Source organism: Stegodyphus dumicola, chromosome 10 (assembly GCF_044657685.1).
Source record: "Stegodyphus dumicola isolate Sdum_Otavi_A_Nest chromosome 10, ASM4465768v1".
Classification (NCBI taxonomy): Eukaryota; Metazoa; Arthropoda; class Arachnida; order Araneae; family Eresidae; genus Stegodyphus; species Stegodyphus dumicola.
Window position 1 is genome coordinate 85,402,554 of NC_140777.1, and position 27,810 is coordinate 85,430,363.

Here is a 27,810-nt window from a genome sequence, read left to right on the forward strand (position 1 = left end):
AAAGTCAAACAACAAAAATCAGCGTTATATTTTCACAATTTTCACAGGTCTAGTTTCGATGGTTTTACCGAACCACCATCCTCAGCTGCGAAACCGCAAATGAACAAGATAGGAAATAATGATTAGATAAGATAAAAAAGCCTTCACTTGAATGAGCAAGTGGCGCCATCTGTTGATGAAACCAGAACTAAAACATAATTTCTTTAAAGGCCGAAGGCAGAGATGGATTGGAATTAGGATCGTTAACTAGAACAGAAAGATTTTTTTGAATCTGAAATGCTTCTAGAAAATCCAATTCTCCAATGGAAGATGTTTTTTGAATAATTTTGGCAGCAGAAAAATTGAAAGTGTGATTTTCGGACCAACAAGGTTGAGCAACAGAAGACTTCTGTGTTTCCTATTTTTTAACACATGCCTCCTGTTCCTTCACGCGAAATTTTAAGGCTCTTTTAGTTTGGCCAATGTAAATTAAACCACACTGGCAAGGAATCCTATAAATACCCCAGGAATTCATAATTGTGAAAACTGTGAAAATTGTGAAAATATAACGCTGATTTTTGTTGTTTAACTTTTGAAGTAGTATTTATTTTTATTTTGAAATTAAATAAATGAATTTCAAATTACATATTTTACGAATTTATCATGCTGAAAATATGCTTATTTTAAAATTATATGATATTTAAAAAATTAACTTGGATTTGATTGTACTATGAATACGTTATTGCTTTAATTTTTTACTTAATAGGTTGTGCTTTCTATGCATATTTTATTACATTTCGAAACTAATGTCTAATAACACAATATCAAATCAAAAATGGGTTTTCAAAGTGCATTATTAATTACAAACATAAACAATTTCAACCTCTTAGTCAGTTATAAATTTTTCCCTTTCCCTCATATTAATAGACTCCGCATAGGCATTTGGCAGCTAAATTTGAGAATTAAATAAGTTGCACGTTATAATATTGTGGTCATTAAATTTGTCATCTTCAGCGCTAACCGCAGTAGCGGCTTTAAACAAGAAGCCTTCAATCATTTTTGAGGTATCAGAAATTAAAAATGGTAAGGCAATCAAAAATACAAAACTGAGAGTGTAAATAGTGATGTAGCCCAATATCTGAAAATCGACAATATCTAGACATCTTACAACTGATTCCTCTGATACTAGGGATAAGGTTTAGCGACGCTGATTTCCGTACCGAAGGTCCGGGGTTCAAACTCTGGAGAAGGCATGAATGTTTGTTAATGTATAGTGTCTGTGCGGCATGGGGGCACTCCAAATATCCGAACGAGCGATGTCATACTATCACCTGTATGGTGCTCAAGGCTCTTGCCAACGGCAGGTGCAAATTTGCACGATGAATTTTATGGGCTTGCTCTGGTGTTGTTGTCAGACATATCGTCTCGCCTCATATTTAGAGTGCCCCCATTCTGCACAGACACTATACATGTAAAAACATCCGTGCTTTCTCTGGGATTCGAACCCGATCCCTTCAGTACGGCAGTCAGAGTTACTAAGCACTATCCCGATTGGGCAGCTTATTAAATGTTAATATTATTTAATATTTATTTATTATAATGCAAATTTCGTTAAGTAAAGATTGAAAATTTATTACGAATTTTTGTCAGACAAGAGAGATAAGTCACAACAACAACACAATAGAAAAGTGAATATGAAAAACGATTCTAAAATTAGCTTTAAAAAAATCTTTATTCTTCAGTTAAAAATATGTTTTCCTGTAGTGCGATTCGCTTATCTAGCAATAAAAGTTTAAACTAAAAATTTTTCTTCTGCCCCAAACAACCCATTGTGTCTTTAACCCCTTCGCGCCGACTGTCACGTATACGTGCCAGCAACGAACGCACTTACCTACCGGCCGACACGCAGGCGTGCCAGAGGTTTGCTCCATTCTCTACCGACTGTCACGTATTTGTGCCAGTACTTTGGAACGCTTTTCAAACTATAATTTCTGCCACAAGATGGCACTGTATGTCCATATGGTTTCAGATACATGTAAATTAGTCCTTCTACTCGAAATGAGAGAAGCATGACTCACATACACGTGTTTTTGATTATATAAACAAACGGGGAACTAAATGTTTCCGAATGGCGTGATTTATGACGTCTCTTTAAATCGCACTTTATTCGCACGTGGTAGTTGTTTACTGTAAGTAGAGAAGTTTTATTTGCTCTAAAGCGTTGGGTATTTCGGTTTGCAGTTCAGTTTTTTAGAAAATAATTAGATCTTGTTAGACGTGAATTCTTTGTTTTTACCGTTGCAATGTCGAAGCGTCGAAAATGTTTAACAGAGCATGAATTTTTTATATTCACTTTTCGTTTGTGTTGTTGTTGTGACTTATCTCTCTTGTCTGACAAAAATTCGTAATAAATTTTCAATCTTTACTTAACGAAATTTGCATTATAATAAATAAATAAATGATGCAAAATATTTCAGATATTGATTCTGAAATTCTGATATTCTGATATTGATTCTGAAAGATTAACTGAAAGACATTTTCCAAAACTTTGTTCAGAAGAGACTGATAAGAAAATGAGACGACGATGCTTCGTTTGTTCACATTCCCGGAAAAATCCTCCAAAACGGCAAATGAGTTATTACGAGTGCAAGGAATGTAACGCAGGACTGTGTGTAGATCCCTGTTTTCAAATTTTTCATACGAAAAGAGAATTTTATGTAATATATTTAGTTTTCAGATGTATAATGTTAAAATCCATAAAATGGTGAGTAATTAAAATAAAATGTGTAAAATATGCATTTAAACAAGAAATAAGGTAATTAAAGTATATATATAAAAATATCTATAAAGCATAAGCCGTTTAAATACTCTATAGAGCATTATTAAACAATGCGTTGATACTTCGGAAATTTCATGGATTTAGGCTTAGTAGCAAAAAAGCCCCCGGCCTTGGAGAGACGCTCGCGTAAGACACTACCGGCCTCAGCGATAAGCGCGCGCTTTCGCTACCCGGCTCGAAGGGGTTAAGTCTTTGTTCGCGGACCGCGCTGTTAACATGCCATTCGTTGATATTATACTATATACTATATATCTTTTTAAATGTCAAATTTGTTTGAGATACTGAACTTATCATCACAAATTTTCTAAAATAGTTTATCTCCCCCCCCCAGAAGTGACACTACTGCCAGCGCCAGCAATTTCCTTTCGTACCATAGGAGGCGTTTTGGATTTCTTTGTCTTTGTTGGAGAAAATCCTGAACACGTGGTGCAGCTGTATACTTCGGTACGTAAAAAACTCACATACCTTCAGTACTGTATCTTTGTTTGGTTTAAATTCAAATTTTATATGTTTTCCTAAAATAGACCTTTTTATTAGCAATTTAGAATAAATGCGTAATAAAGTTTATGCTTATTAATAAATTCTTAGCATTATGCTAAGTTCACTGAATAAAATCGGGTCTCTACACATTTGTCCAATTCTGCACTTTTATCTCAATCTTACAGTTGCTGCCATGACTAGCACAGACCTTGAAAATCTTTCAGCTAAAGCATGTCCTACAACTCTCACGAATATTACCCATTTTATTTCATTCATTTTCTATTACTCATTTTTATTGACAGTTAATCGGAATTAGATAAAAAGTTAAATCTTCCGATGGTAGTTCAAAAGTTCACTGAATCTCAAGAAATTACTGCACGTTGTATTGTACTGTACAAAACATTCTGATGACATTCGTTCTCAACTTCAGTAATTTAAATCAGCGTGTAAAGTTTTTTTGGCTTTAATTAACAGGTTATTTTACCTTGCTATTATTATATCGTCCTTTCTTTATTATGGTTTGGTTTATGTGGTCATGGCAAAGCCTCGAGGGCTATCTGCCTAAGGACAGGGATGCCTTCGTGGAGGACGTTCCAAGGGAAGCAGGTTCGTATACACATTAAACATGGGAAAAACTACGAAAACGTCCATGTAGCCAACCCATTCGCGGGATTTGAACCTCAGACCGAACTACCAGTGGTCAGTGACTTTACCACTCAGCCGCTCTTTGTTTATTATTTATTATGAACCACGCATTCTCCAGAATGTAAACAAATTGATGCACGTATCTAAGGCCACGTGATAATGGTAGAAATAGGCAGCATATTTCTTATAAAAAAAAAACATGGTGTATGGGTCATGCTGCTTTTAGATCTTGCTAACTTAGTTGGAAATGGTAACATGAGCATTAGAGTAAAAATCTTTTTGATAACTGTAAAAATTATAGTACATTTAAAATAAGATAAAAAAATAATATAATACCAATGTATTATATTATTTTTTTATATTTTTTTTAATGTTATAATTTTTTGTTATAACATTAAAAATAATGTTATAACAAATTAATAAAATTAATTAAATAAAATAAATTAAATAAAATTAATTAATGTTATAATTTTCAGTTTCTTTTTAATGTTATAATTTTTTGATTTACTTAAATATTTCAAAAAAAATTTCTTAAGTTTTATTAGTGATAAATAGATTTTTGCAATGTCAGATTATAATCTGAAGTTCACAGTTTGCAACTTTCAGTTTTTTACTAGTACGAAGTAAAGGAAGTACTGTAATAGCGAAAAATTTCGGATGTCATCTTTCAACGTGTATCTATTTTGACCGCTCTCGAGTCCATGTAGACCGCTTTTTTAGCCCAAAGGGACGTTAGACGTTTTCGACTAATAACTCTTGGGGTTATTAGTCTCAAAACGGCATTTTGTGTCGTTTCACTTTCTGCGTTGGTTCACCTTTCAAGCTGTTGCCACCAAATATTAAAGCCCTGTATTATGTTTAAAGGAAATAAATAATGAAGAATCTGCATGAATGCACGAATGTTTCTCGCATTTTGAAAAAACAACGGCACCTAGAGACATCAAATTTTGAAAAACGTAGTCCTCCAACCGAACATGGGCTCTTGGAAGGCCTAATTTTGAATTTCAAATTTGTTTGATTATGTATTTCAAATTTTGTAAAACTTTAATAATTTTTTTATTGATAAATTCCGATTTCAAAGCGAGGAATGGCGACAGTGTACGAGAAAAAAAAATTATCTCCAGCGCGAGAGCCTGTGTATTGAAAATGCTAAAGATATGCTGTTTTTAAATATTTTGTGATATTGCTCTTGAATTTAATTTTATGTGGTTTAAGCACAAAGAACATGATATTTAATAAATAAAGGTAACGCACAAAACGTTAAAAGAACGCCCTTTTTGACGTAATATAAAATCTGAAAGCTTTAATTTTTTTAATACATCTATAGTTTTTTTTTTTTTTTTGTTTTTTTTTTAAACATTTTTGGTATGCTTTTTCTCAGTACATTTCGTGATCGGGTTTACTAATCCCTTTCTAAACTGTTTTTGAATTGAAAATAAAAGATTACATATAAATAACCAGTGCATGATAATCGAAAACTTGTATTAATGCTTATCATTTCATTTTCATAAAAAAAGTGTAGAAATGTTCCTTAATGTTTCCTATATAAGCCATGTTACGTCACGCGATGAAGTAAATCCTGCTTGTTCAACAAATATTCGAGAAGGATTTCTAAAACTATCCAGTCGTGTTATGATCTTTTCTGCTCAAAGTCACGCAATCATCAAATTTTAGTTTGCTATAGTACATAACGAAACTGAGAGACCAAATTTCTATAGATTCAGATATTTTGTAAAGAACTTTTACTTTTTAGCACAATTTGACGAATCTTTGTAACGAAGAATCGAAAGGAAAGCAGTAAGTAATCTAACGACTTCGTAGTAAGGAATGAAAAGAAGAAAAATTCTATTCTGTCGAGAAATTCTTTTCTTTATTTATCTGGGCCAAGTGCTGGTACCTTTCTGAAGGTTTGTTGCCGTTCAAAAAGACAGACACTTCATAAGAATGAAGGATGCCTCCCTCAACCTTACTCAAATCACTTTCTTAAACTGTAAAAGCTTCGTGGAAGTGGTCATTCCTTTTTGGTCAGAGCGCCACTATACAAATAGAATCTTGAATTGTTTTGCTAAACTATGATTGCACAACGATGTCTCGGTTTAAATGTTACTGATCTTTATGATTTTTTTTTTTTTTTTTAAAGTTAAAAGTTGATTTTTATAAATGTATGGGCACCTTTATGCCGAAACATATTGTTACGAATTTTGTATTCAGATAGCTAATGTTAGTAGAATTATAATTAAAATTGTTTTGTTTCCCTTTGCAACGTAGCGAGAGACGAATTTTCAAGAGAAACCTACGCCGAAAAAGTAAAAATATAAGAGTACTTTCATTTAACATTAAATAAATGGATATCTCTTTTATTTGTATTGAAACTGAATAAATGTAATTGACTACTGTGTTAGCTATAACCGTAATTCCATCCTCCTGTTGGTTTCCAGAAATCTCGAGAAGCGGCCCCCTGTGAGGAATTTCTCGAAAGGGAAAAAAGGCGATCTTGGACGGTTAAATGAATAAATATGTAAAATGTTTAATTAAAAACTTAATTAATATTAAATTAAAATAAACTCTGTAATTTATTTTCTTATTTATTTTTGCTGATATGCTCTCGCAGTGTATGGATTTATGATTTAGTCTGATGCCGTTTTCTGAAAAACGCCTGAATATGTTGGATACAGTAATAGATGATGTTACTTTAGTTAATACATAATTTTGTCTGATATTATGTGTCTTTCGTTGCTGTGTCTCAAAGGTAGAGGCAAACCTATAGCTTCGTTTCCCATGTTAAAAAAAAATAAAAATTACTTTAAAAATTTTTATATTTTAGTTTCCCGTCTTAGCAAGAGTTAGTTTCTAAATTAGACTTAAACTGTTAAGTGACTGGACCCCCAAAATTAATATTTAATTTCCCCTCAGCTTCACATCTATTCAGCTTTACCAAACACCCTCACTACACACACCTGGATTGGATTGGATTATTCAATTATGGCAAAGCACACGAGGGCTATCTGCCTAAAGGGAGGGATGCCTTCGTGGAGGACTTTTCTAAGGGAAACTAGCTCGTATACACGTTACACATGGGGAAAACCACGAAAACGCCCATGCAGCCAGCCCGTTCGCGGGATTCGAACCTAACTACCAGTGTTCAGCGTCTTTACCGCTCGGCCGCACACACACCTGGAAGACACTATTTAATGTGAATGACAACAGCTTCCTCCCCTTTTGACTTCACTCATGGCCACAATCTTTTTTTTTTTTTTTTTTTTTTTTTTTTTTTTCCTTTAGGAAAATTTTTTTATTTCTTTTCCTTTTCTTTCTATAAGCATTTTTTTTAATTACTTTTTTTCTCTCGATTACTTTTGGGCCATTTATTTTTAATTTTATTTTGCCCCATCTTTTCTTTCTGGCCTTTCGAACTCGTATAAAAATATACGAAGTTCCTTTTTACTCTCCTCTGAAATACGAAATTGCCCCCCGCCTTTCTATATACCTTTCCTTCGCACCTAAGCTTGATTTTTTTCCCCATCGGTGCAGAAAGACTTAGCGGGTGCAACACAAGACATCTGTCTACTTTGTCTGTCTGCCTGTCTTAATCTAGAGAAGCAAAGAAATTACTAGAACTTTCTTCTGACCGGTTAAAAGCTATAAATAGTCAGAGAGAGAACATCTCAGCTCAGTTGCTTCGTTATTGTTAATGCGAACGGAGATATCTGAATTAGCTTTCTCTTTCTCTTTGAACTGCGTTGTGTTTTAACGTTTTTAGTATTTTAAAGTACAGCTACTGGTTGTATTGCGTTTTATTTAAAGTATTCGCAATCTACTCATTATTGCTGCCTGATATTGTACACACTTGTACGAATACCTCTGAGGAAAATTCCAGCGTTTTGTTACATTTCCTGTGATAAGAATAAATTTTATTAACCTTTTATCGGACTTGTGCATTCAATATATTACGAAGCAATAGGCACGCAATAATATTTATGCCATTCATTATGCCCATGCTTCTTCTGAATATTATAAGCTACAAATTAAAATTTCGCGAAAATCTTAGAATAATAAATAAATATATATATATTTTTTTTTTAATCTAAAAGTTTTCCGATATTATATTTACGCACAAAGGGGCCGTTTTCTTAACGTTTCGTGTGTTATCTTTATATTAAATATCATGTTCTTCGCACTTAAACCGTAAAATTCAATTCAACAGCAATATCTCAAAATAATTTAAAAAGAGCAGATCTTTAGAATTTCCGATATACAGTCTCGCGTGCTGGAAATAAAATTGTTTTCTTTTTCCGTACAGAGTTGCCATTGCCGGCTTTTAAATCGTTGAGTTTGTTAATCAAACATTCGGTAAAGTTTTGCGAAGTATAAAATAGATAATAAAACAAATTCCAAATTTGGGCTTCAAGATGCCCATATTTGGGTGAAGAATTACGTTATTCAAAATTTGATGGCTCCAAATACCGTTGTTTAATCACAGTGCGTTAACATACATACATTTATGCAGATTCTGTATTATTTAATTTATTTAAATATAATACAGCTTTCTACTATTTGGTGGCAACAATTTGAAAAGCGATTCACCGTTTATCAATGCAAAATGCCAAAACGAAATTAATCAACGCAAAATGCCAAAAGGAGATCAATAGCCCATCTGGGTTAAAGCCCTTTGGGCTAATAAACAAATAAATAAATAAAGTAATAATATTATTATTTTTTCTTTTTTTTTTTAGCTGGTTGGTAGGCCTATTTTGCCTCCATATTGGGGCCTAGGATTTCAGCTGTCTCGTTACGGATACAACAAACTCGAAAATGTCAGAGCCGTTGTAGAAAGAACCAGAGATGCAGGCATTATGCAGGTAAGAGTTTTGCTAAAATATGTACAGATTTTCTTTTCTTTTTCGTAATGACACAAGGTCTCGATTGTTAATGTACAAATTTTAAATTTCGAGCTTATTTTCTTCGTAACTTCAAATTTCTTGCTGATCATAACTTAACGGAGGATAAAATAATTACAAACAATAAATAATTTTTTAAAAAATAAAAGTAATCTTTAATTTATCTTGATGAAAGATATGATCTTAAAATTATCTTCGCGAGATCCAGAGGTTAACAAGCAAAATAAGTTATTCTCAGAACCACAAAAATACTTCCTCTTTCACTTCTGTACAGCTATATTACTGTACAGAACGTAGCATACAGAGAACTATATCAATCCGTCATTATTTATTGCACATATGCGTTGAAATTTTGTTAATTTTTACTTTACTCAAATGCATCTTTTACTTTCACTTTCATAAAGCTTTTTAACCGTATCAGACGCGTGTAATAGTGGATATTGATCAGTTCTCCAATCTTTTTTTCTATGAACAAATAAACATATGCTTGTTTGCATATATGGGTAATTTAAAACAAAAATATCGAATAACATTTCTTGAATTATGTCAGGAACGGCAGAAATCTTAACTTTTTCTCTCCCCCCCATCATGGTTAATTTCTTCAAATTTCCACATTGATTTCAAATATTATCATTATAAAATATAGCAAACAATATTTACCAGACAGAACTAACGCACTATTTTAACTTTTTCCTTAGTATCAACGAACAAAATTTCTCGTAAGGTTTAGTACGTATTTTTACATGGTTTTATTCAACTGCTTCTCCGTCTGTTTGTCCGCTTGGATCAACTTAAAATCAACTCGTAGCTTCCAACTTTTGGCTGGTATTCTTTGGTCATGAACTTGGAGTAACGGCTGCTCTTAATTATTTAAAATATCATGGCATGTTATCCCCTGCATCAAAAATAAGAATTTACAAGCAGCTAAATATAAAATAATTATTGGGTTGTGATATAATTTTAAGACAATATAAAAAATACTGACTGGTTGATAAAAAATGCTGACTGGATGACTAGAAATTTCCTCTATAAAATTTACAGCGATGTACAGTATTTGGCCGCCACCATTTTTAAAAGCGAGAACTGATTGGTCACAGTGTAGAGACATTAGGTATATTTTTAGAAGCAGACAAGATGAAAAATAGCAAACGCCTTCGCCGGGAATCGAACCACGGACCTCTAGAATACCGGCCCAGCGTGCAGAACCACTACACTACGAAGGCACGCTAGGAAAATGGGAGGTATACGTCTAATATACAAGAAATAAAAATAGTGCAGTTTCGGGTAAAACGGCTATTAAAATATCCCTCCTGTGACGTACACTGTTGCCAATTAAGTAATGTGTATCTGTTACCGTGAAAGACCGAAATTGGAGAATGTCGACTTTCACCGGAGAATATCAACATTCACCAAATACGTCGGTGAAAGACCGAATATTTCACTAAATTCTTGTATATTCGGACCCTCACCGGTGTATGTCGACAATCACAGATATGCTCTGGTGAAAGTCGAAAAGAGAGGTCATAAAGTGCCATAATAGTTTAAGTTGTTGCAATAAATAAGATTTGAATCACGTAATTTAGTAAGTTTTTTTATGACTGTTATTTTATTTTCTCATTTAGAACGTACTGTATAATTAAGTAAGTTTTTAACTTCTATTATTTTCCTTTCTCATTTTGAATGTATTGTGTGTTTTAGGTTCTCGTGTTCTTAAGTTCTTATTTCAAGTCTCAAGTGCGTTTATTCGCGACTGAATGACGGAGAAGAAAATATAATATTGTTATATGTTCAACATTCACCATTAGTACATGGTGAATGTCGACATTGACCGGTGTAAGTCAGAAATAAGAGTATTTGGAAAATATTTCGGACATACACGAAGAGACTATGTGAATGTTGACATTCACCGGTGAAAGTCGACATTCTCTAGATTTCGGTGTTTCACCGTAACATATACATATATATTTCATGTTACTAGAAACTTTGTTTTCCCTTTCCTTAGGATGTGCAGTTCCTGGATATCGATCATATGGAAGGAAGGCGTGACTTCACATGGGACAACACCACCTTCGCGGGCTTGCCCGAGTACATCCAAGAGACAAAAGAAAAATATGGGTTGAAATGGATTATAATACTTGTAAGTAATTATATTGGAATATAGTAAGCCTATATCCATTTTGATAAGTACCACATCTACTGCCGAAAAAAAGCCAAATTTATAACAGATTAAGTTACTTAACTGATGTAAGAAGTTCCCAATTTTGACTTTTTTATAAAAATTTTATCATTTATCGATTCTAAAGTGTAAATAAAGCTTAAAAATTGTGCCAAGAATTAAAATATTTGATAATATAAGCTGAGGCATTATTTCTAGCCGAAAAGGGGCGTCAACCCAAATGGGCTATTAGGCTGCGTTCAGGCGGCGGCGTTAAGGGCATAAAATACGGGAATTCCATTCACACTTGCGAGAACGGGGTGTAAACCGTGGCCAATGAGAGAGGCTAAATTTGGGCATGCGTGGATGTGACTATAACTTTCCGGGGCTGTTCTCCTGCTCGATTGACTTCCCGCATTCGCTCTGCTTGTTTTGTAACAGAGAAATCTTCTGTAGAACGCCGCTTCGTTTTAGCTTCGCTCTGCTTGGTCGACGCTTATCCCAAACTCTGCGTAAAGTTGAAAACTTTGAACCCTATGCCAGGAGCCCTAAACCAGATTTTGTGACGTAGCACAGACTGGTTGCCTTGGCAACGGAGCTCGGCTTTAACCACTTATGCCCTTTACGCCCCCGTCTGAACGAAGCTTTAGTCTCAAAACGTGATTATTATAAACGGCGTATCACTTTTCAAACTGTTGCCACCAAATTATTTTCTCCCTGTATTTTTTTTTAAAGATACGAACTAATGAATTTGCATGAATGTATGAATGCTTGTGACAGCGTGAAAAAACGATGGTACCTAGAGCCATCACATTTTGAATAGCGTAGTCCTCCACCCGAATATGAGCACCTGGAAGTTCAAATTCTGAATTTCGAATTTGTTTTATTATTTTATATTTTGTAGAACTTTAATGAATTTTTGATTAAAACCTCAACGATTGGAAAGCGAACATGGTCAGCACTATACGGAATCTCCACCTCGCTAGAGTGTCTATCGAAAATTCTAAAGATATGCTGTTTTTAAATATCTGGTGACGTTGCTGTTGAATTGTATTTTATGTGGCCTAAATGCAAAAATCGTGGCATTTAATAAATAAGGTTTGATACACAAAACGTTAATAACAAAAAACATTTTTTGCTAGCCATCTTAGAGAAAACTGTGATATGGTGAACAGAGAAAAGAGTGAAAAAAATAGAAAAAAATATGGCAGCGCTACATCGAGAATTCTAAATTTTGTTAAATTGAATAAAAATTTTATAGCTTTGCTCTTGAATTTATGTGGCGTAAGTGTGAATAAAATTAGGCTTAATAATGAAGCTAAAAAGGCAAAACAAATGGGTTAGCCGGAGTGAGTGCCACAGTAGACTAAGTGGACTGTGATATCACCGTGAGCGTAAAAAAAAACACTAACAAACTCTTGTGGGAAACCATTAAAAGTTGAAATTTCAGTTTTTTTAAAGTTTTCTAGTTATGTTATTACTAGAAAGCCCGGCGGTCATACGAAATGACCGCTGTTCTAGATATTATAAATTGTAATTAAAATGATTTGTGCAAAGGTGTCTGCTAATTTAAACTGAATTACCCAGGGCAGGCGGCGAGGACGCCCCTTTGCTTACTGCCCCAAGGGGTTTCCCCCTTCTACTTGCTTAATTGCTTAAAGTAGCGTACAATGAAGGAAACCACTGGCGGTACATTTCTTAAGAGCCACCGCTAGCTCAATAAATAAAGGTAATTTAAATAATAAAATGCTAATTTACACGTCAAAGATCTCTTTGTACACAACATTTCTTGTGTACATCTTTCCATCATTTTTAAGCTCGCCTTGCAGAGGACCATCCAGTATTTTTAATTTTACATCGGTTCTTTCACGAACTCTTGAACAGGCAACATAAAGTTGACCGTGTCCAAATGCAGGCTCAGGTCAAAAAATGCCAACACGCTTAAGCGTTTGGCCCTGAGACTTATGGAAGGTCATAGCAAAGGCAAGTTTTACAAGAAATTGTCTACGTCTCAATTGAAACGGCAACCCTGTGCCGTGGCAACTTCAGCCTATTGGCTAGTACAGTTACGCAAGCAACCAATTAACTATCGGCGACAAACAGACACTTAAGCCGCATATATATATATATGGGGTGAAGTAACATCATCTCCTCCGAAACGGCTGGCTCTAGGGCTTAGCGAAGCACACCGTCGGATTCCGCAGGTCCGTGGCACGCCATTTTGACCATTCGCGTCTTCTTGGGACTTTAATTAGCCGAGATATTAATTAAAAACTAATTTTCCCCTACGTTTTCCCTACATTTTCCACTTTCTTTCTTGGGTTTTTCCTATTAGAGGGATTTTGACTACGTGCCAAATTCTTTTTCTCGAATATTTACGGAACGGCGCCGAGTTGAAATTCGAGACGCGTATACTCGGATTCCAAAAAGTTCTCCGAATCCATCGATACCGTTCTCATCTTCGTACGACTTTAATCGGTTGAGATATTAATTAAAAACTGCGGAAACGTTAATTTCCGCGCTCATTTTTCCGAGTGGCAACAATAAACTATCGGCGACATACACTTTAACCGCTTTATATATATAAAGATTATTATTATTATTGTCAGTGTTACTGCTATTCTTATTCTTATTTTCTTTGACAGGATCCAGCCATTGAAGTTAAAGCAAACTACAGTCCTTATGAGTCTGGAATTAATAATAACGTGTTTATCAAACGACCGACCATGTGGCCGGATTCGATATTTCCACCAGCAGTACAAGATCTGAATGTCACCTTCGGAAGAGTACGTGTTTTACGTTTTTAATTTCATATTTAGAAAGTACAGTATTTGCCGGCGTATAAGACCCACCGGCCTGTAAGATGCACCCTTTTTTTATATACATTTTTGAAGGATAAAACTTTATACTGATCATTATAATTCCACCAAATTATTATCATTTTCTCAGTTGGGGGGTGGCCTGAAATGCCTCCCTGAAGCCCTCTTCACATATTCTTTAGCATACGCAATCACACGTAGCTTGTATGCTATGTTATAGCAATGCCGACGTTGAGCCATAACTTATTGCCAACAAATTTATGATAATTGAACAGGTTCAGGTTCAGGTGGAAATGTAGTGGGACACCCAATGTTTACTATAAGTAATGTAGGTATAGTCCCACTACACTTTCGGTTTATTTTTAAAGTTAATATTCAAAATAGTACATAGTATAATATAACACTTAATATAACATAATATAACAGTATAAATAGTATATCGACATTTTGATTGATATCATATCTATTATAAGGTATTTATCCCACTTTCCTAGCGTCCTTCGTGGTGTAGTGGTTCTGCATGCTGGGCCGGTATTCCAGAGGTCCGTGGTTCGATTCCCGGCGAAGGCGGTTGCTATTTTTCCATCTCTCTGGCTTCCAAAAAATCCTAATGACTCTACACTATTAGATATAATTATAGTAGTTATAATAAGTATAATAATAGTAGGCCAACAGTCATAATTTATAACAGTTCATAATAGTTCCTTGAGATAAAGTTTATTATATGAATTTGTATCTTCTTCCTCTTCTTTTCCCTTTTTTTTTTTTACTATATCATTATTATTGCAAGGGTTTATTTTTAAGATAATTAGATAATAAAAGTTTTAGATGAATTGCAGCTTCAAAAATGAATTTTGACATTAATTACGTTAGTGCTCACATAAATTTTTGCCTATTGAAGATAGATATTTGATTGTATTTTCTATTTTATTTTTTGAATGTTTGTTGGTAATTGCAAAACGAAGGAAGGCATTGATATTTGAATTAGGCAATTTAATATGAGCTGACTTTGTTAAAGGACATTGAGTAATATAATGGATTGGATCACAAAAACAGGAAAGTTTAAACGAACTCAGCTGTGATCGTTGATGACAGCGCATGCGCATTCACTGAACTCTACGTAACTGTAATATTCCCACACTCTAGGAGCAAACAAGAAAAAAAATCGCATAATTTCGAAGAGAGGAAATTTCTAGAAATGAATGTAATAAAAAAATAAGTATTGACGTATAAGACGTCTTATATCCCCCCAAATAATGGTGTATATATATATATATATATATATACTATATACAGACTGTTTCGAAAATTTATGCAATAAGATATCTCTTGAACGGTAGGTTGTAGAACTACGAATCCAGTTTAAGATATTAATCGGTAAGGTAGGATTTCAGATTGTTCTACGTTTAGAATCATGCTGCCTTTGAATAAAGTTTTTCGAAATGTAAATGTTTGTACAGAGGAAGCAATTTCTTACTAGTAACTTGATCTTTAACCTATAAGATACTTTTTCTGCCGCTTTCTTAGCGTGCCTTCGTGGTGTAGTAGTTCTGCATGCTGGGCCGTTATTCCAGAGTTCCGTGGTTAGATTCCCGGCGAAGGCGTTGCGAATTTCCCACCTTTTCTGCTTCCAAAAATAAACCTAATGTCTCTACAGTGGCGCCCGAACTAAAAGGGTGTCGGATGAGGATTCCCCACACCCAGGATTTGGCGATTGGGTTCCCTAAAATCCCCAGTCGCTCTTTAAAAGGGATAGTATATAAGGTATTTCTCCCGCCTTCTTAGCGTCCCTTCGTGGTGTAGTGGTTCTGCAAGCTGGGCCGGTATTCCAGAGGTCCGTGGTTCGATTCCCGGCGAAGGCGGTTGCTAATTTTTCATCACTCCGGCCTCCAAAAATCCTAATATCTTTACAAACCTAATAAAAATCTTCAAAAAAATTCACTTACATATTACCATACATCACAAAATCAGGCCAGGAAAAAACTGTCAGAATTACATTATTTAAATCACTTGTCCTGGCCCATCAGCGGCTCAGCGGTAAAAGCCGCTGAAGACTGGTAGTTCGATCCGGTGTTCGAGTCTCGGTGAACGGGCTGGCTGCATGGGCGTTTTCGTGGTTTTCCCCGTGTCTAAAGTGGATACGAGCCAAGTTTCCCTTAAAAGACTTCCACGGGGCATCCCTCCCTTTTTCGTGTAGTGCCTAAGGGCGAAACACATAAGAAGTTAAAAAAAAAATAAATCACTTGTTCTGATGGAACGAGAAAGCGTTGTAAAAATAAATATTATAGTAAATCAACATTTTTTGGAATTTAGTATTTCTACTAAAAATGGGTATTTGTAATCCACGTTCATGTTAGAATGTATTTTTAGAAGTCTGCATGAGAACTCTTGGAGGGTAAACAACACAAATAGTTTTAAAATGATAAGTGAAAACAAAAGAAATATTGATTCACACAAATATAAACTACGTCGAAAGTGGTACTTTTGCAGAAGTCATTAGCAGAAATGGAAAAGATCTTCTTTAGAAAGCTGAAGAAGCAGAGAATGTTCATTCATTCTTATGATGGCTGACGAAGGATGCAGTTGGTTATATGTATATTATACACTCAAGAGCCAAAACATTATGACCACCTGTCAATAACGAGTTGGGCCACCTTTCGCGCGCAACACAGCTTCAACCCGCCTTGGCATGGATGCCACAAGTCCTTGATAGATGGCCGGAGACAGATTGTACCAGATGTTGTAGCAACGGTCACGCAAATCCGAGATATTGCGAATTGGTGGTCTTTGACCTCTGAGCTGCCGTCCCATGACATCCCAAATGTGTTCTATCGGATTGAGATCCGGTGAGTTAGGCGGCCAGGACATTAACTGGAAATCAGCATCATGTTCCTGGAACTACTCCAACACAATTGTAGCCTTGTGACACGGGGCGTTGTCCTGTTGGAACATTCCATTTCCAGCTGGAAAAACAGAGGCCTTGTAAGAGTGCAACTGGTCCGCAATGATGTTCAGATACCCTGTAGCATTCATGGTCTGCTCTACCACAACCATGGGTCCCAGAGACTCCCAAGAGAACGTCCCCCAGAGCATAATACCGCCCCCACCGGCCTGTGTATGACCTACTGTGCATTGAGAGTCCAACTGTTTGCCTGAAAGACGGCGTATCCTGACACGGCCATCGGCGTTATGAATGACAAATCGTGATTCATCTGACCAGGCAACTCTCTCCCACTGATCCATGGGCCAGTCGCGATATTCCCGGGCCCAGCGCAGGCGCAGTTGGCGATGACGCTTGGTCAGCAAAGGCACACGAGTGGGACGTTTGCTGCGTAGCCCCATATCCAACAGTGTCCGCTGAACAGTGTGCTCCGATACTTTTCTGGCCCAACAGCGGCCGAGCGGTAAAGTCGCTGAACACTGGTAGTTCGGTCCGAGGTTCGAATCCCGCGAACGGGCTGGCTGCATGGGCGTTTTCGTGGTTTTCCCCATGTGTAACGTGTATACGAGCCAGTTTCCCTTAGAAAGTCCTCCACGAAAGCATCCCTCCCCTTAGGCAGATAGCCCTCGTGTGCTTTGCCGTAATTAAATACACCACACCACCACCACACCGATACTTTTCTACTTGGCCCTGCATTGTATTCGGCTGCCAGCTGAGCCACTGTCTGGCTCCGGTTTTGCTTCACCATGCGAGATAATCTCCGACGACCTTTTTCTTTGATAGCGTGTGGACCTCCAACACCATGTCGTCTACTGCCGGTTTCACCGTCATTCATCCACTTTTCATACGTACTAACAACTGTAGATCGCGAACAACCCACAAGTCGTCAGTTTCGGAAATACTTATTCCGAGCCTTCGAGCCATTACAATCTGCCCTCTATCAAAGTCGCTTAGATCCGCAGCCTTTCTCATCAGACACAGAAGTAAGTGAAAGAATGATTCTTCAGACTCTCCAGGAGAAGTTAAATACTACTTCCACCTGATCACGTGCCTTCCACGTCATCCAGGCGCGTTCATCGCAAAATTTAGGACTGGTCATAATGTTTTGGCTCTTGAGTATATGTATCTGCAGAACAGTTTCTATGCAAAATCTAATGTTCCATTTGTTTGGAAATTTTTGTAGTGGTCCACATTTTTACAAGCATTATAACATGAGCAAAACGTTTCTTCTGGAAATCTACCACATTTGATTTGTTTCGTAAAATGGAACCATAGGCCTAGAATGTATTAGTCATGCAGTACTTTTGAAATATCTTGCATACTTATATATATATAATTTATATTTTAACAAAATTTCTATTTTTTACTTAAATATCTTTTTTATCACTCACATGAAGATTTCTATTGCTTTCGCAACTTTATGCTAACTAATGCTAATTATGTTCTTCTGCTAGATCTTTTACCGAGATATATGATGCAGATAACTGTTCATATGCAGATAATTCAGAAGCCAAACAACAAAAATCAGTGTTATATTTTCAAATTTTCACAAGACTAGTTTCGATGGTTTTACCGAACCACCATCGAAACTAGTCCTGTGAAAATGTGAAAATATAACGCTGATTTTTGTTGTATGACTTCTGAATTAGTATTTGTTCGGCGTGTTATTGTGTCTTAATGCAGATAATTGTTAATGAAAACGTAAATTTACTAGTTAGTAGAGTTTGCTGCAGAAAAAATTTTTCTCCCGCTGCGCACAGCAGTTGTTAATCCCTAGAAGAATGTTTTTAATAAAAAGTAATTAGAACTTCTAAAAGAGCTTCAGAATTCTTTTACAACGTTGGTTATAATAAATGACCTTGCTTGCCGTTTTCAGCATTTTAATACCAACGAAAACAGCATGAACTCTGTAGATAATACTACTCATCTCCCGCTATGACCAGGAAAGACATATCACTTGAAGTTTGGCGTTGATGAAATGTCTTCGTCAAATATCCTTTTACTTATAATAGTAGACACAAAGCATTGTACAAAGCACAAAGAGTTCTGGGATATTAATTAATTTGTTGGAAGTAGTAGTGGCGACATTTTTAGGCAAATTCTGGTTAATCTGAAACTTCACGATCACAAATAACGACAGTAATTTCACGATCACAGATAATGGCAGTAATTTTATGATCACAGATAACGGCAGCAAATAGCAGCAATAAATCTAGCGTTAGCCGTTTAAAAAACTTTAATTACGGATTACATGCAGTTAAAGATATATATATATAATTTATTTACTAAAGAATATTGATTATATTATCTTCTAAGATTAATTTTAGTAGAATTATCTTAATAGAGTGAATCCATACTTAGCAAGTTCAATTTCGAAATATGTTTTTAAGTCACTTGAATGTAAATTGTTAAAAATGTTTAACGGGGACTTGAATTAAATCATGAATAACAAAATTTCAAATGTAGAAGGAAATAAATTAAAAGCAAGTAATTAAATTAAATGCAAGTAATCATTGCCATTAGTTGACATTTCAAGGGGAACAAACCAACTCCCGTTCAATGAACAATAATTAAGAAATAAATACGAAGGCGTTTCGTCCTTTATTCGAGCAATAATGCGATGCCAAACCGGGAATTCAAGCTAGGCCAAACATTTCCGTGAAAAAGGGATTAAGAACCAATGTAGAGAACCAAAGAACTCAATCCGATTAAGCATTTTAGCTAATTCAACTTTGATGAAAAGCAATTTCTGCAGTAAAATTGATATCGCTCGAGTAACTGTTCCCCGACACCCTCGTGTTTATGCATTTTTATTTCAAAATTATTTGTACAAATTAAACTTTATAAATTGGCATTATGAACTTTAACTTATGTAAATTTGAAAATTATTAACTTTGTAAATTCGTAAATTAGAAATTCAAAGTAATTGAAATAAACATTAGAAAATTACAAAATATAAGAAAAATAATGCAATCTTTGCAAAAAGAAATCAAAAAATAAAAATATTTTTTTTTTTTTTTTTTTTTTTTTTTTTTTTTAAATATATAATAAGAAAAGAGAATGTACATGAAGATGTAAAGGCCAGAAAAAACATTAGTTAACTTACGTTCTGTCTAGTGGGGAGTGGGCAAAGTGTTTTCTCCGCGTCCGACTCAGAAGGGTTGTTTTTCCGAAATCTTTATCGGCAGCGGGGGCTTTGAATTATATTCACTCTATTAAGATAATTCTACTAAAATTAATCTTAGGAGATAATATAATCGATATTCTTTAGTAAATAAATTATTATTAACTTATTTTGCAGCAATTGCGCAAGTAGTAGAATAACTCGATTTTGCACTAAATGAACTTAAGATCATACAACATATATATATATATATATATAGAGGGTGTCTCAGGACAACGTTTCAAAATTTCTAGCAGAAATAGAGTGCACCCCGGTGATTTGAAATCATGTAGCAATGCAGGGTCGAAAACGCTTTCCTGACGCGCTGGTGTACACAGAAACATCAGAAATTAAAATAAATATTTCGTTTAATATATTCGTTTTAATAGTAAATTCATATGATCAAAAGTAACACGAGTCAAAGATAGTGTTTGAAGTTTCGTCTAGCGACTTCAATGCACGTCTCACATCTACGGTGCATGGAATTTCGAATATTCTGGAATATTCCAGGCATATTTCGAATTTCCCCGGCAGCTCATCGATTTGTGCAAACGATGTACCTCTATTTATCTAAGAAATGCATACAAATTTTCAAATTTAATTGCCGTTTTCTTCAAAGCATGTTATTCATCTTACATCTGAATGAAAATATTTTTGTAAATTTAGGTATGGCCTCGAGATATAGTCGCTTTCCCAGATTTCTTTTTAAAAAGTGCTAAACAGTGGTGGATAAATCAAATTGTGGAACACTACTCGAAGATACCATTTGACGGGTTATGGATAGTGAGTAAGCTTTCTTCTTTTTCTTAATAGTGAGTGAGTGAGTGAGTGAGAGATTATGGCGCAAAACCAAAGTTGATTATAGTGCGCCAAACGCGAGATAGGGTGAGTACAATTGATGTCTTTTTCTTAATAACTTTATTCTATGGAAATAAGATGTCTGTCTTCAATTTTAAAGGAACTAAAAAAATTTACGAACGTTGATTTCATACTAATTAACCCTCCGTATTCCTTCAAAATCTAGTATTTTCCTGCAAATTTTTGACTTAACATTAAAGGCATTTTCTATTTATCATACAGTTTTTATTTACTAAACGAAAAGATTTATTACTGCAGTTAGATGGAATCTTTTTTAGCTATAATAAAAATCATCTGATTAAGGAATTAGAAACTATGTTAAAAACATACTAACGCAGCCACCTTGGCACTATTTAGTGATTTTTTACAGATGAAAAATGCAACTTCGCGATATTCGCTCCCCCCTTTTTACTTCCTTGTACGAAGTAAAAAGGAAATATTGTAATCGCGAAAAGCTTCAGACAGCATATTTCAACGAAAATACCCACTTTGAGCGCTTTCGAATGCAATTTAACGATGTTTTTGCGTGATATCTGTACGTAAGGACAGAATAAAAGACTCTTTTCCTCCAAAAAAACTAAAAAACTGCTTTAAAATGAATTCAGAAGAGAATTTTTCGTGGCGTCTGTACGAACGTATGTACGTACGTATCTCGCATAACTCAAAAACGAGTAGCCTCAGAACGATGAAATTTTATATATAAGACTACTATAACATGTAGATGTGTACCTCGTATTTTGGTTGCAATCGGCCGCACCAAACCCATATAATTATATTTATGTATATATCCACTCTGTGACCCGGCTCATTGATCTCAGTTTCTTTACTATTATATGTTAGTAAATTGTTCATTTTTTTCTTTAACAATGATTGAATTATGTTGTTTTTATCTTCCGGTTAAGGGTTTTATGCCTTTAGTAAATCTGTATGCAATATTTTTAGAGTTATCAACAATTTAAAAATTGTTTAAGTGCCGCTAAGCCTAATAATTTTTTTGATGGTGGCCATAGCTTGTTCATTTTTGAAACAGCAAAGTAGTGGATTTGTTGCCAATCTAGAGAAACTTAGCTTCACAACAACAAAGATAACGCCTTCATTTATTATTTAAATCATGCTTAATCCTTTCTGGAATTTTTTCGAGGAAATAAGCGGAGATTTACTTCGTAATTTTTAATACAGATATTTCGAGTTTTTATGTATTTTTGCCTTGTCGCGAAGTGAAAACTGAATTAATTAAATGAGAAATACTCAATCGTCTGTGAAAAACTGTTTCTTTTTTGTTTTGTTTTCTTAAATTCTTTTATACATAGTTCTAGCTTTATTCTAGTATTTGAATAGAACATGTGGCAACGATTAGATAATTCTTTAAATGATATAAATTTTGTGCATTCTGAGTTATAATATGAACGAAATATAATACTGTTAAGTCAACCTAGCGCCAGAGTGTCGCTATGGTAAACAAAGTGAATTTTAAAGAATGCATTTATTCTATTGTGGTTTATGCGCTGTCGGCGAAGTAGGTTTAATTCAATCTAATAAGTTTAAATAAAATGCAAGAAAAAAATGCGTATAATTTAATATTCCGTACAAGGAAGTCATGTGGTGTACACATCAGATATGTTTAGAAAGATTCCCAGACTATCGATATTTATAGCAAGTCAGGAAATATTTTGAACATATGAAAAGAAAACATAATTTAGACATTTAAAATACAAATTTGAATTATTAAATACATTACATTGAATTATTAATACATACGTCATACATTAAAAATTTTTAAAAAAATATTCTACTTCAAACATTCTAATTGCTCTTCAAGTAATGCTACAAACTTTCTAATTGTAATTTTTTGGCGCTATTCCTATCCCGAAGTACACAGCGATTTGTTTTCGCTTAAAAAACATCAGAGAATTGCGGAGATTTGGTTTCATGGAATTTTCCGCAACAGCGACACTTCAGGAAACGCATTTACTCTTTGTTCCCTATAGAAAATTTTCAGCGACATTCTGTATTCTTGCAGAAATTTTACCTCTGTCTCTTCAGTTGTTAGCAAATTCCACAAGCTCATATTTTAAAATTAAGTTTAAAGCAATAAAATATCTCAACTTGTTTATAAAAACCTTTATAACTGGGAATACAACGAAAAAGAGCGCATACGAAAATTTAGGCATTGTTTGACTTGTTATGAGCATGGTTGCAGGAAGAATAATTACGCGCATGGTTGCCAGAGTTGGCACATCTGAATATTTGGCGACTTCTACTAAGGTGGTTGTTTTAATACGTAAGTACTGAAAATATTTATCCGCTTGGGTAAAAGAAACCCAAATGCGAAGGCACACTTTTTCCCCTAAACGTGCTCTTCAAAATGTGTTAAAAGTATTTAATTACGTTGATTATTGCCCCTTCTTAATGTTAATTTATTAATTTTTGAGGATTTTTTTCCCTGGCTTTTTTGAAATTTTAGGAGACTTCTATATAATTACCAGTCTAGTATTAAGAATTATTGCTGCATGACACTGAACCATCTCTTAGTAATAACGTCTCTCTAAGCAGCAATAATCAAGCATGTCTTACGAGGTTTTTGTCTTCTAACTTACGCTAATTTACATATTCCGGGAATGGATGCGGCTCAGAAACGTCAAATTTGATAGGATAGATCGATAGACTTAATCGATAGGCTTAACTAAGGTTATCTGCTAGTCAAAATTTAAATCAAGGCATTTTAGAATAGGAAACGAAAAAAATATTGTTAAATAAATTTTAAAGAAAAATTTGAAATTACAGGAAAGGGAACACGGCGGGGAAGCATTTTATAACGAACTCGGATTCAGATCACTGACATATTTATATTTACCACTAATTATAAAATGTGACGCTAGTGAAGCTAATTTCAGCTGTTAACTTATTTCTTCTAATAATGCATCTAACTGATATATTCAATTGATAATATGTATGAAAACAAAATATGAACAAAAGAATAATATATTACGAAAATGGTAGAAAATTATAATTTAATTTCTTAGTCTTTAACATGTAAACAAGAATTTTTTTTTTTTTTTTTTTTTTTTTTTGAATGAAGTAAAGAAAGTATTGTAATCGCGATATAGTTTGGGTTTCATATTTCAACGGAAATACCCATTTTGATCGTTACCGAATTCATTTGGATGATTTTTTTGCTTAACATCTGTGCGCATACGCAGAATAAAGGACTCTTTTCTACAAAATGGATTTTTTTTGTGACGTCTGTACGTATGTATGTATGCAAATTTAATTATTAAATTTCTATTTATGATTATTTTCTAGGAAAAAGAATTGTAAATGTATTGTTAACTGAAATTAGGAAATGTTAAAACTTAAGAGGACTGTGATAAAACTATTAAAAATTTTTAATTAACTTAAAAGAAGTATAATATTTGTACTGGCATGCTTCAAAGATGTACATTTTAAAATAAAATAATAAAAAAAAAGAATGATGCATACATAAAAATAAAAGGTAGAACAATACACAAAAAAAAGTATGTAATTACTGTCGATTTCCTGGAACAGCGCTGACTTATCAAGGGAAATTAGCGCGCCTCCAAAAAATCCGCAATAATCACGTTTCATCTCCTTGTTATGTTTGAATGAATTCTTTTAGTTGCCAAAACTAATATATAAAATTAGGAAATAAATTAATATTATCCAAATATGAAGATAATTCCCTGATGTGATCGAAAAGGAACATATATACAAAAAGATTATTATAAAAACTGATGTGGAATTTAGAAGAATCAATTAAAAATCGACAGTGTAAAATCAGTGTAAGAATATTATGCAATTAAAATACACATATACACGCACCCTTATCCGGCCTAAGAGTTGTTAACCGGCCTTTATTTTCGCAATCGTTGGTTGTAGTCATATACTTCCAATTACAGAAGCGATTTAAACGACGAAAATATTCATTATTTGGCAATGTCAAATGTAAAAGAAAAAAAAAAAAAGAAAAAGAAAATCTGTAAGATTTCAGATTTTAAAATTACGTCCAAAGGGGCGTTTTTAAAACTTTTTTTTGTGTATGTGTTACCTCTATTTATTAAATACCATATTCTTTGCACTTAAACCATAAAATTCAGTTCAGTAGCAATGTCGCAAAATAATTTTAAAATGAGCCTATCTTTAGAATTTCCGCTACACAGTTCCGCACCTGCTGGAGATAAAAAGGTCCCCCCCCCCGGCCGTAGAGTGTTGCCATTGCTCGCTTTTAAATCGTTAAGTTTGTTACTCAAAAATTCGTTAAAGTTTTACAAAATATGAAATCGATCATAAAACAAATTCCAAATTTCAAATTTGGTCTTCCACACACCCATGTTCGTAAGAGGATTAGGTCATTCAAAATTCGATGGCTCTATGTACCGTTGTTTTATCACAATGCGAGAAATATGCATACATTTATGCATATTTTTCATTATTTAATTTCTTCAAATATAATACAGGACTCTAACATTGGGTGGCAACAGTTTGAAAAGCGAAACGGATATTTATAGTGATTCAGCGCAAAATCGCAAAACGAAAACAATAGTCCTTCAGGGACAAAGCCCCTTTGGACTAAAAATCCGAAAAATAATGAAATCGAACTTTTAACGCGGTCTTACGGTATCTGTACTTATTATTCGGGAAAATTTTATACTCGTTACGAAAAAATAAGAAGTTTCAAACCTATGTAAACAAAATATGAGTAAATCTCTAATAAATCAGACTGGATCGCAGTTAAAGTAATAAACAGAGGAGCGTTCTTGCACACAACATTTATTCACGAACACCAAAGACGAACTGATACATATACATCAAGGTTCTTTAATATACTAAGGTTAGGCCAGGAACGGAAAAAGCGTGCCATTGGTTGCTGGTAGTGACGTCACCCGGGAGACAGGACGCATCGGCCGACGCGTCTGCTACATGATTTTGGTAATGGAAAAAATGTAAACTAAAGCAAAATGATCATTTTATATGTGGTAGATACACCGGAAATACCGGGTATATACTTTCCGATTAAGTATTTTGTTAAAGAAAATGTTTATTTTATGCATAGAATTCGTACGAATGCTGAAAATAATTATAAACATTAAATTCTTTTCGTAAAGGGAAGCCTTAGAAAATGAAAAACGATATTTAAGTTAACTAAGGGAAATAAATATTGTAAAACAAGGTATTTTTCAATATTTTTTCGTAGTATTGTTTGCACTAAATAAATTTTGTTGAACAGAACACATGATGGCATAACTGCTAAGACCATGGTAAAAACATAATAAAAAAGTATTGTTCTATTTATTTTCATTGCTCATGCACTTTTCTTAATACAAATGAACTTTGACATTCCATGAGAAAGATATGATCGTGATTTTCAGTTTAATTTACATATCTCAAGCAAAAATATATATAAAAAGATTTGACTTAACAAATTCATATTTAAATACCATAAAATTCTACAAATTTCTTAATATCCGTCATTATACTTTTAAATAGTATACTTATCACATTCTTTTTAAAGTGAAAAGTCACTTCATACTGATTCACTTCAGATTTTAGCAGAAGTGCATATTTTTTCAGTATAATCTAAAAGTACTCTTATAATCCCTTACACTCCCAAGATTTCTATATAACATTTATCCTGACGTGATTATTTGCTATAGTAAATAATCTTCGATATTGGCATCCTATTCTTCCTTCCATACATTAAAAATGGAACAATTAAAATACATTTTCTTAGACATATACGCATAATAATAATAATAATAAACTTGCCATACATCTTAGTTTCAGCCCACCAGCAGCTGAGCGGTAAAGTCGCTGAACACTGGTAGTTCGGTCCGAATCCCGCGAACGGGCTGGCTGCATGGGCGTTTTCGTGGTTTTCTTCATGTGTAATGTGTATACGAGCCAGTTTACCTGAGAAAGTCCTCCAAGAAGGCATCACACCTATTACGCAGATAGCCCTAGTGTGCTTTGCTATAATTAAATACACCACCACATCTTAGTTTCAATTCAGCCTGTACACAAATTAAATATTTTTAATTACTAATGTATTTTTATCAGGTTGTTTCTTAAAATACTTTTGTTATACTCAAAATATGTGTTCAATATTAAATTATTTTTCTTTCTCTTATAATTAAAAACAAGTTATATGGAATCAAAATTAAAACATATGCAGCAGTTAAATAACACTGAAGAGTATCTACTTACTCTTTCGCTATTTGTATTCTAGCATTATACACAGATTTGTTTTCCTTCAGAGTCAGCTATGTGTAAGTTCACTTAGTTATATCAATTAAATTACATCAGACATATGCATCAGTTAAACAACATTGAAGGAAATATGTTGCTCGCTCATCGATGTTTGCATCATAGTGTGGTCGAGAAATTGTTCTTTCTTCTGAAGCATGTGTCAGTTTACTTAGTTCTCAATGCTTAACTGAGACATTGCTTCAATACATAGAATTACTTTTGGGATGTAAAGAAAGTAACCAAAACATGTGAATTAACTTGGATAAGCGAATTTATCAACTAATCATTCAGGTAGTCACTATTGGTAAACACGACACTGAGATTAAATATCTCGCTATAAGTCTCCTTCATAAAAGGAAAATTATGATAAAATGAATAGCACATATTCTGGCATTTTCGATGTTGAAATTATCTGCTCTTTTGCAGCGAATAGTCCATAACTTACGATCACTTGGAAAACGATGGTATGTGATGCCTTGACTTTTAGTTTTCCTTCTATAATTCTGACACAACGCTATAACACAACTTGCCATTTCCGACTAGGTATAAAAGCAAATTAACAACACAAATCAAATGTATCCCAGATCAAATGCAACGAATGTAAACAAACGCCGAGAACTAACGACTGTCACCCACATGACGTCATGCGCAGGTGGCATAATTTTCTCCCTGCACTACGCATCGCTCTTGGGCCCCCCCCCTGCATATACATAATTGATATCACAGTTTCTTTTTACAAACACTGCCGCCATCTATTGGCGATCTATGG

At 34.2% G+C, this 27,810-nt stretch overlaps 1 protein-coding gene across 2 annotated transcripts in view; it reads left to right on the forward strand.

Moving 5' to 3' along the window:
* The window catches only part of LOC118193429 (sucrase-isomaltase, intestinal-like), a 147,774-nt gene that overhangs the window by 63,323 nt on the left and 56,641 nt on the right, over positions 1 to 27,810 (forward strand). Inside the window, exons 7-11 of one of the 2 annotated variants that reach the window (XM_085825203.1) lie at positions 3,150 to 3,262; positions 8,677 to 8,802; positions 10,844 to 10,978; positions 13,642 to 13,782; positions 20,586 to 20,702. In XM_085825203.1, the coding sequence (XP_085681329.1) occupies positions 3,150 to 3,262; positions 8,677 to 8,802; positions 10,844 to 10,978; positions 13,642 to 13,782; positions 20,586 to 20,702 (632 nt within the window). The remainder of the gene's footprint in view (positions 1 to 3,149; positions 3,263 to 8,676; positions 8,803 to 10,843; positions 10,979 to 13,641; positions 13,783 to 20,585; positions 20,703 to 27,810) is intronic. The other variant, XM_085825204.1, reaches the window with a different exon arrangement.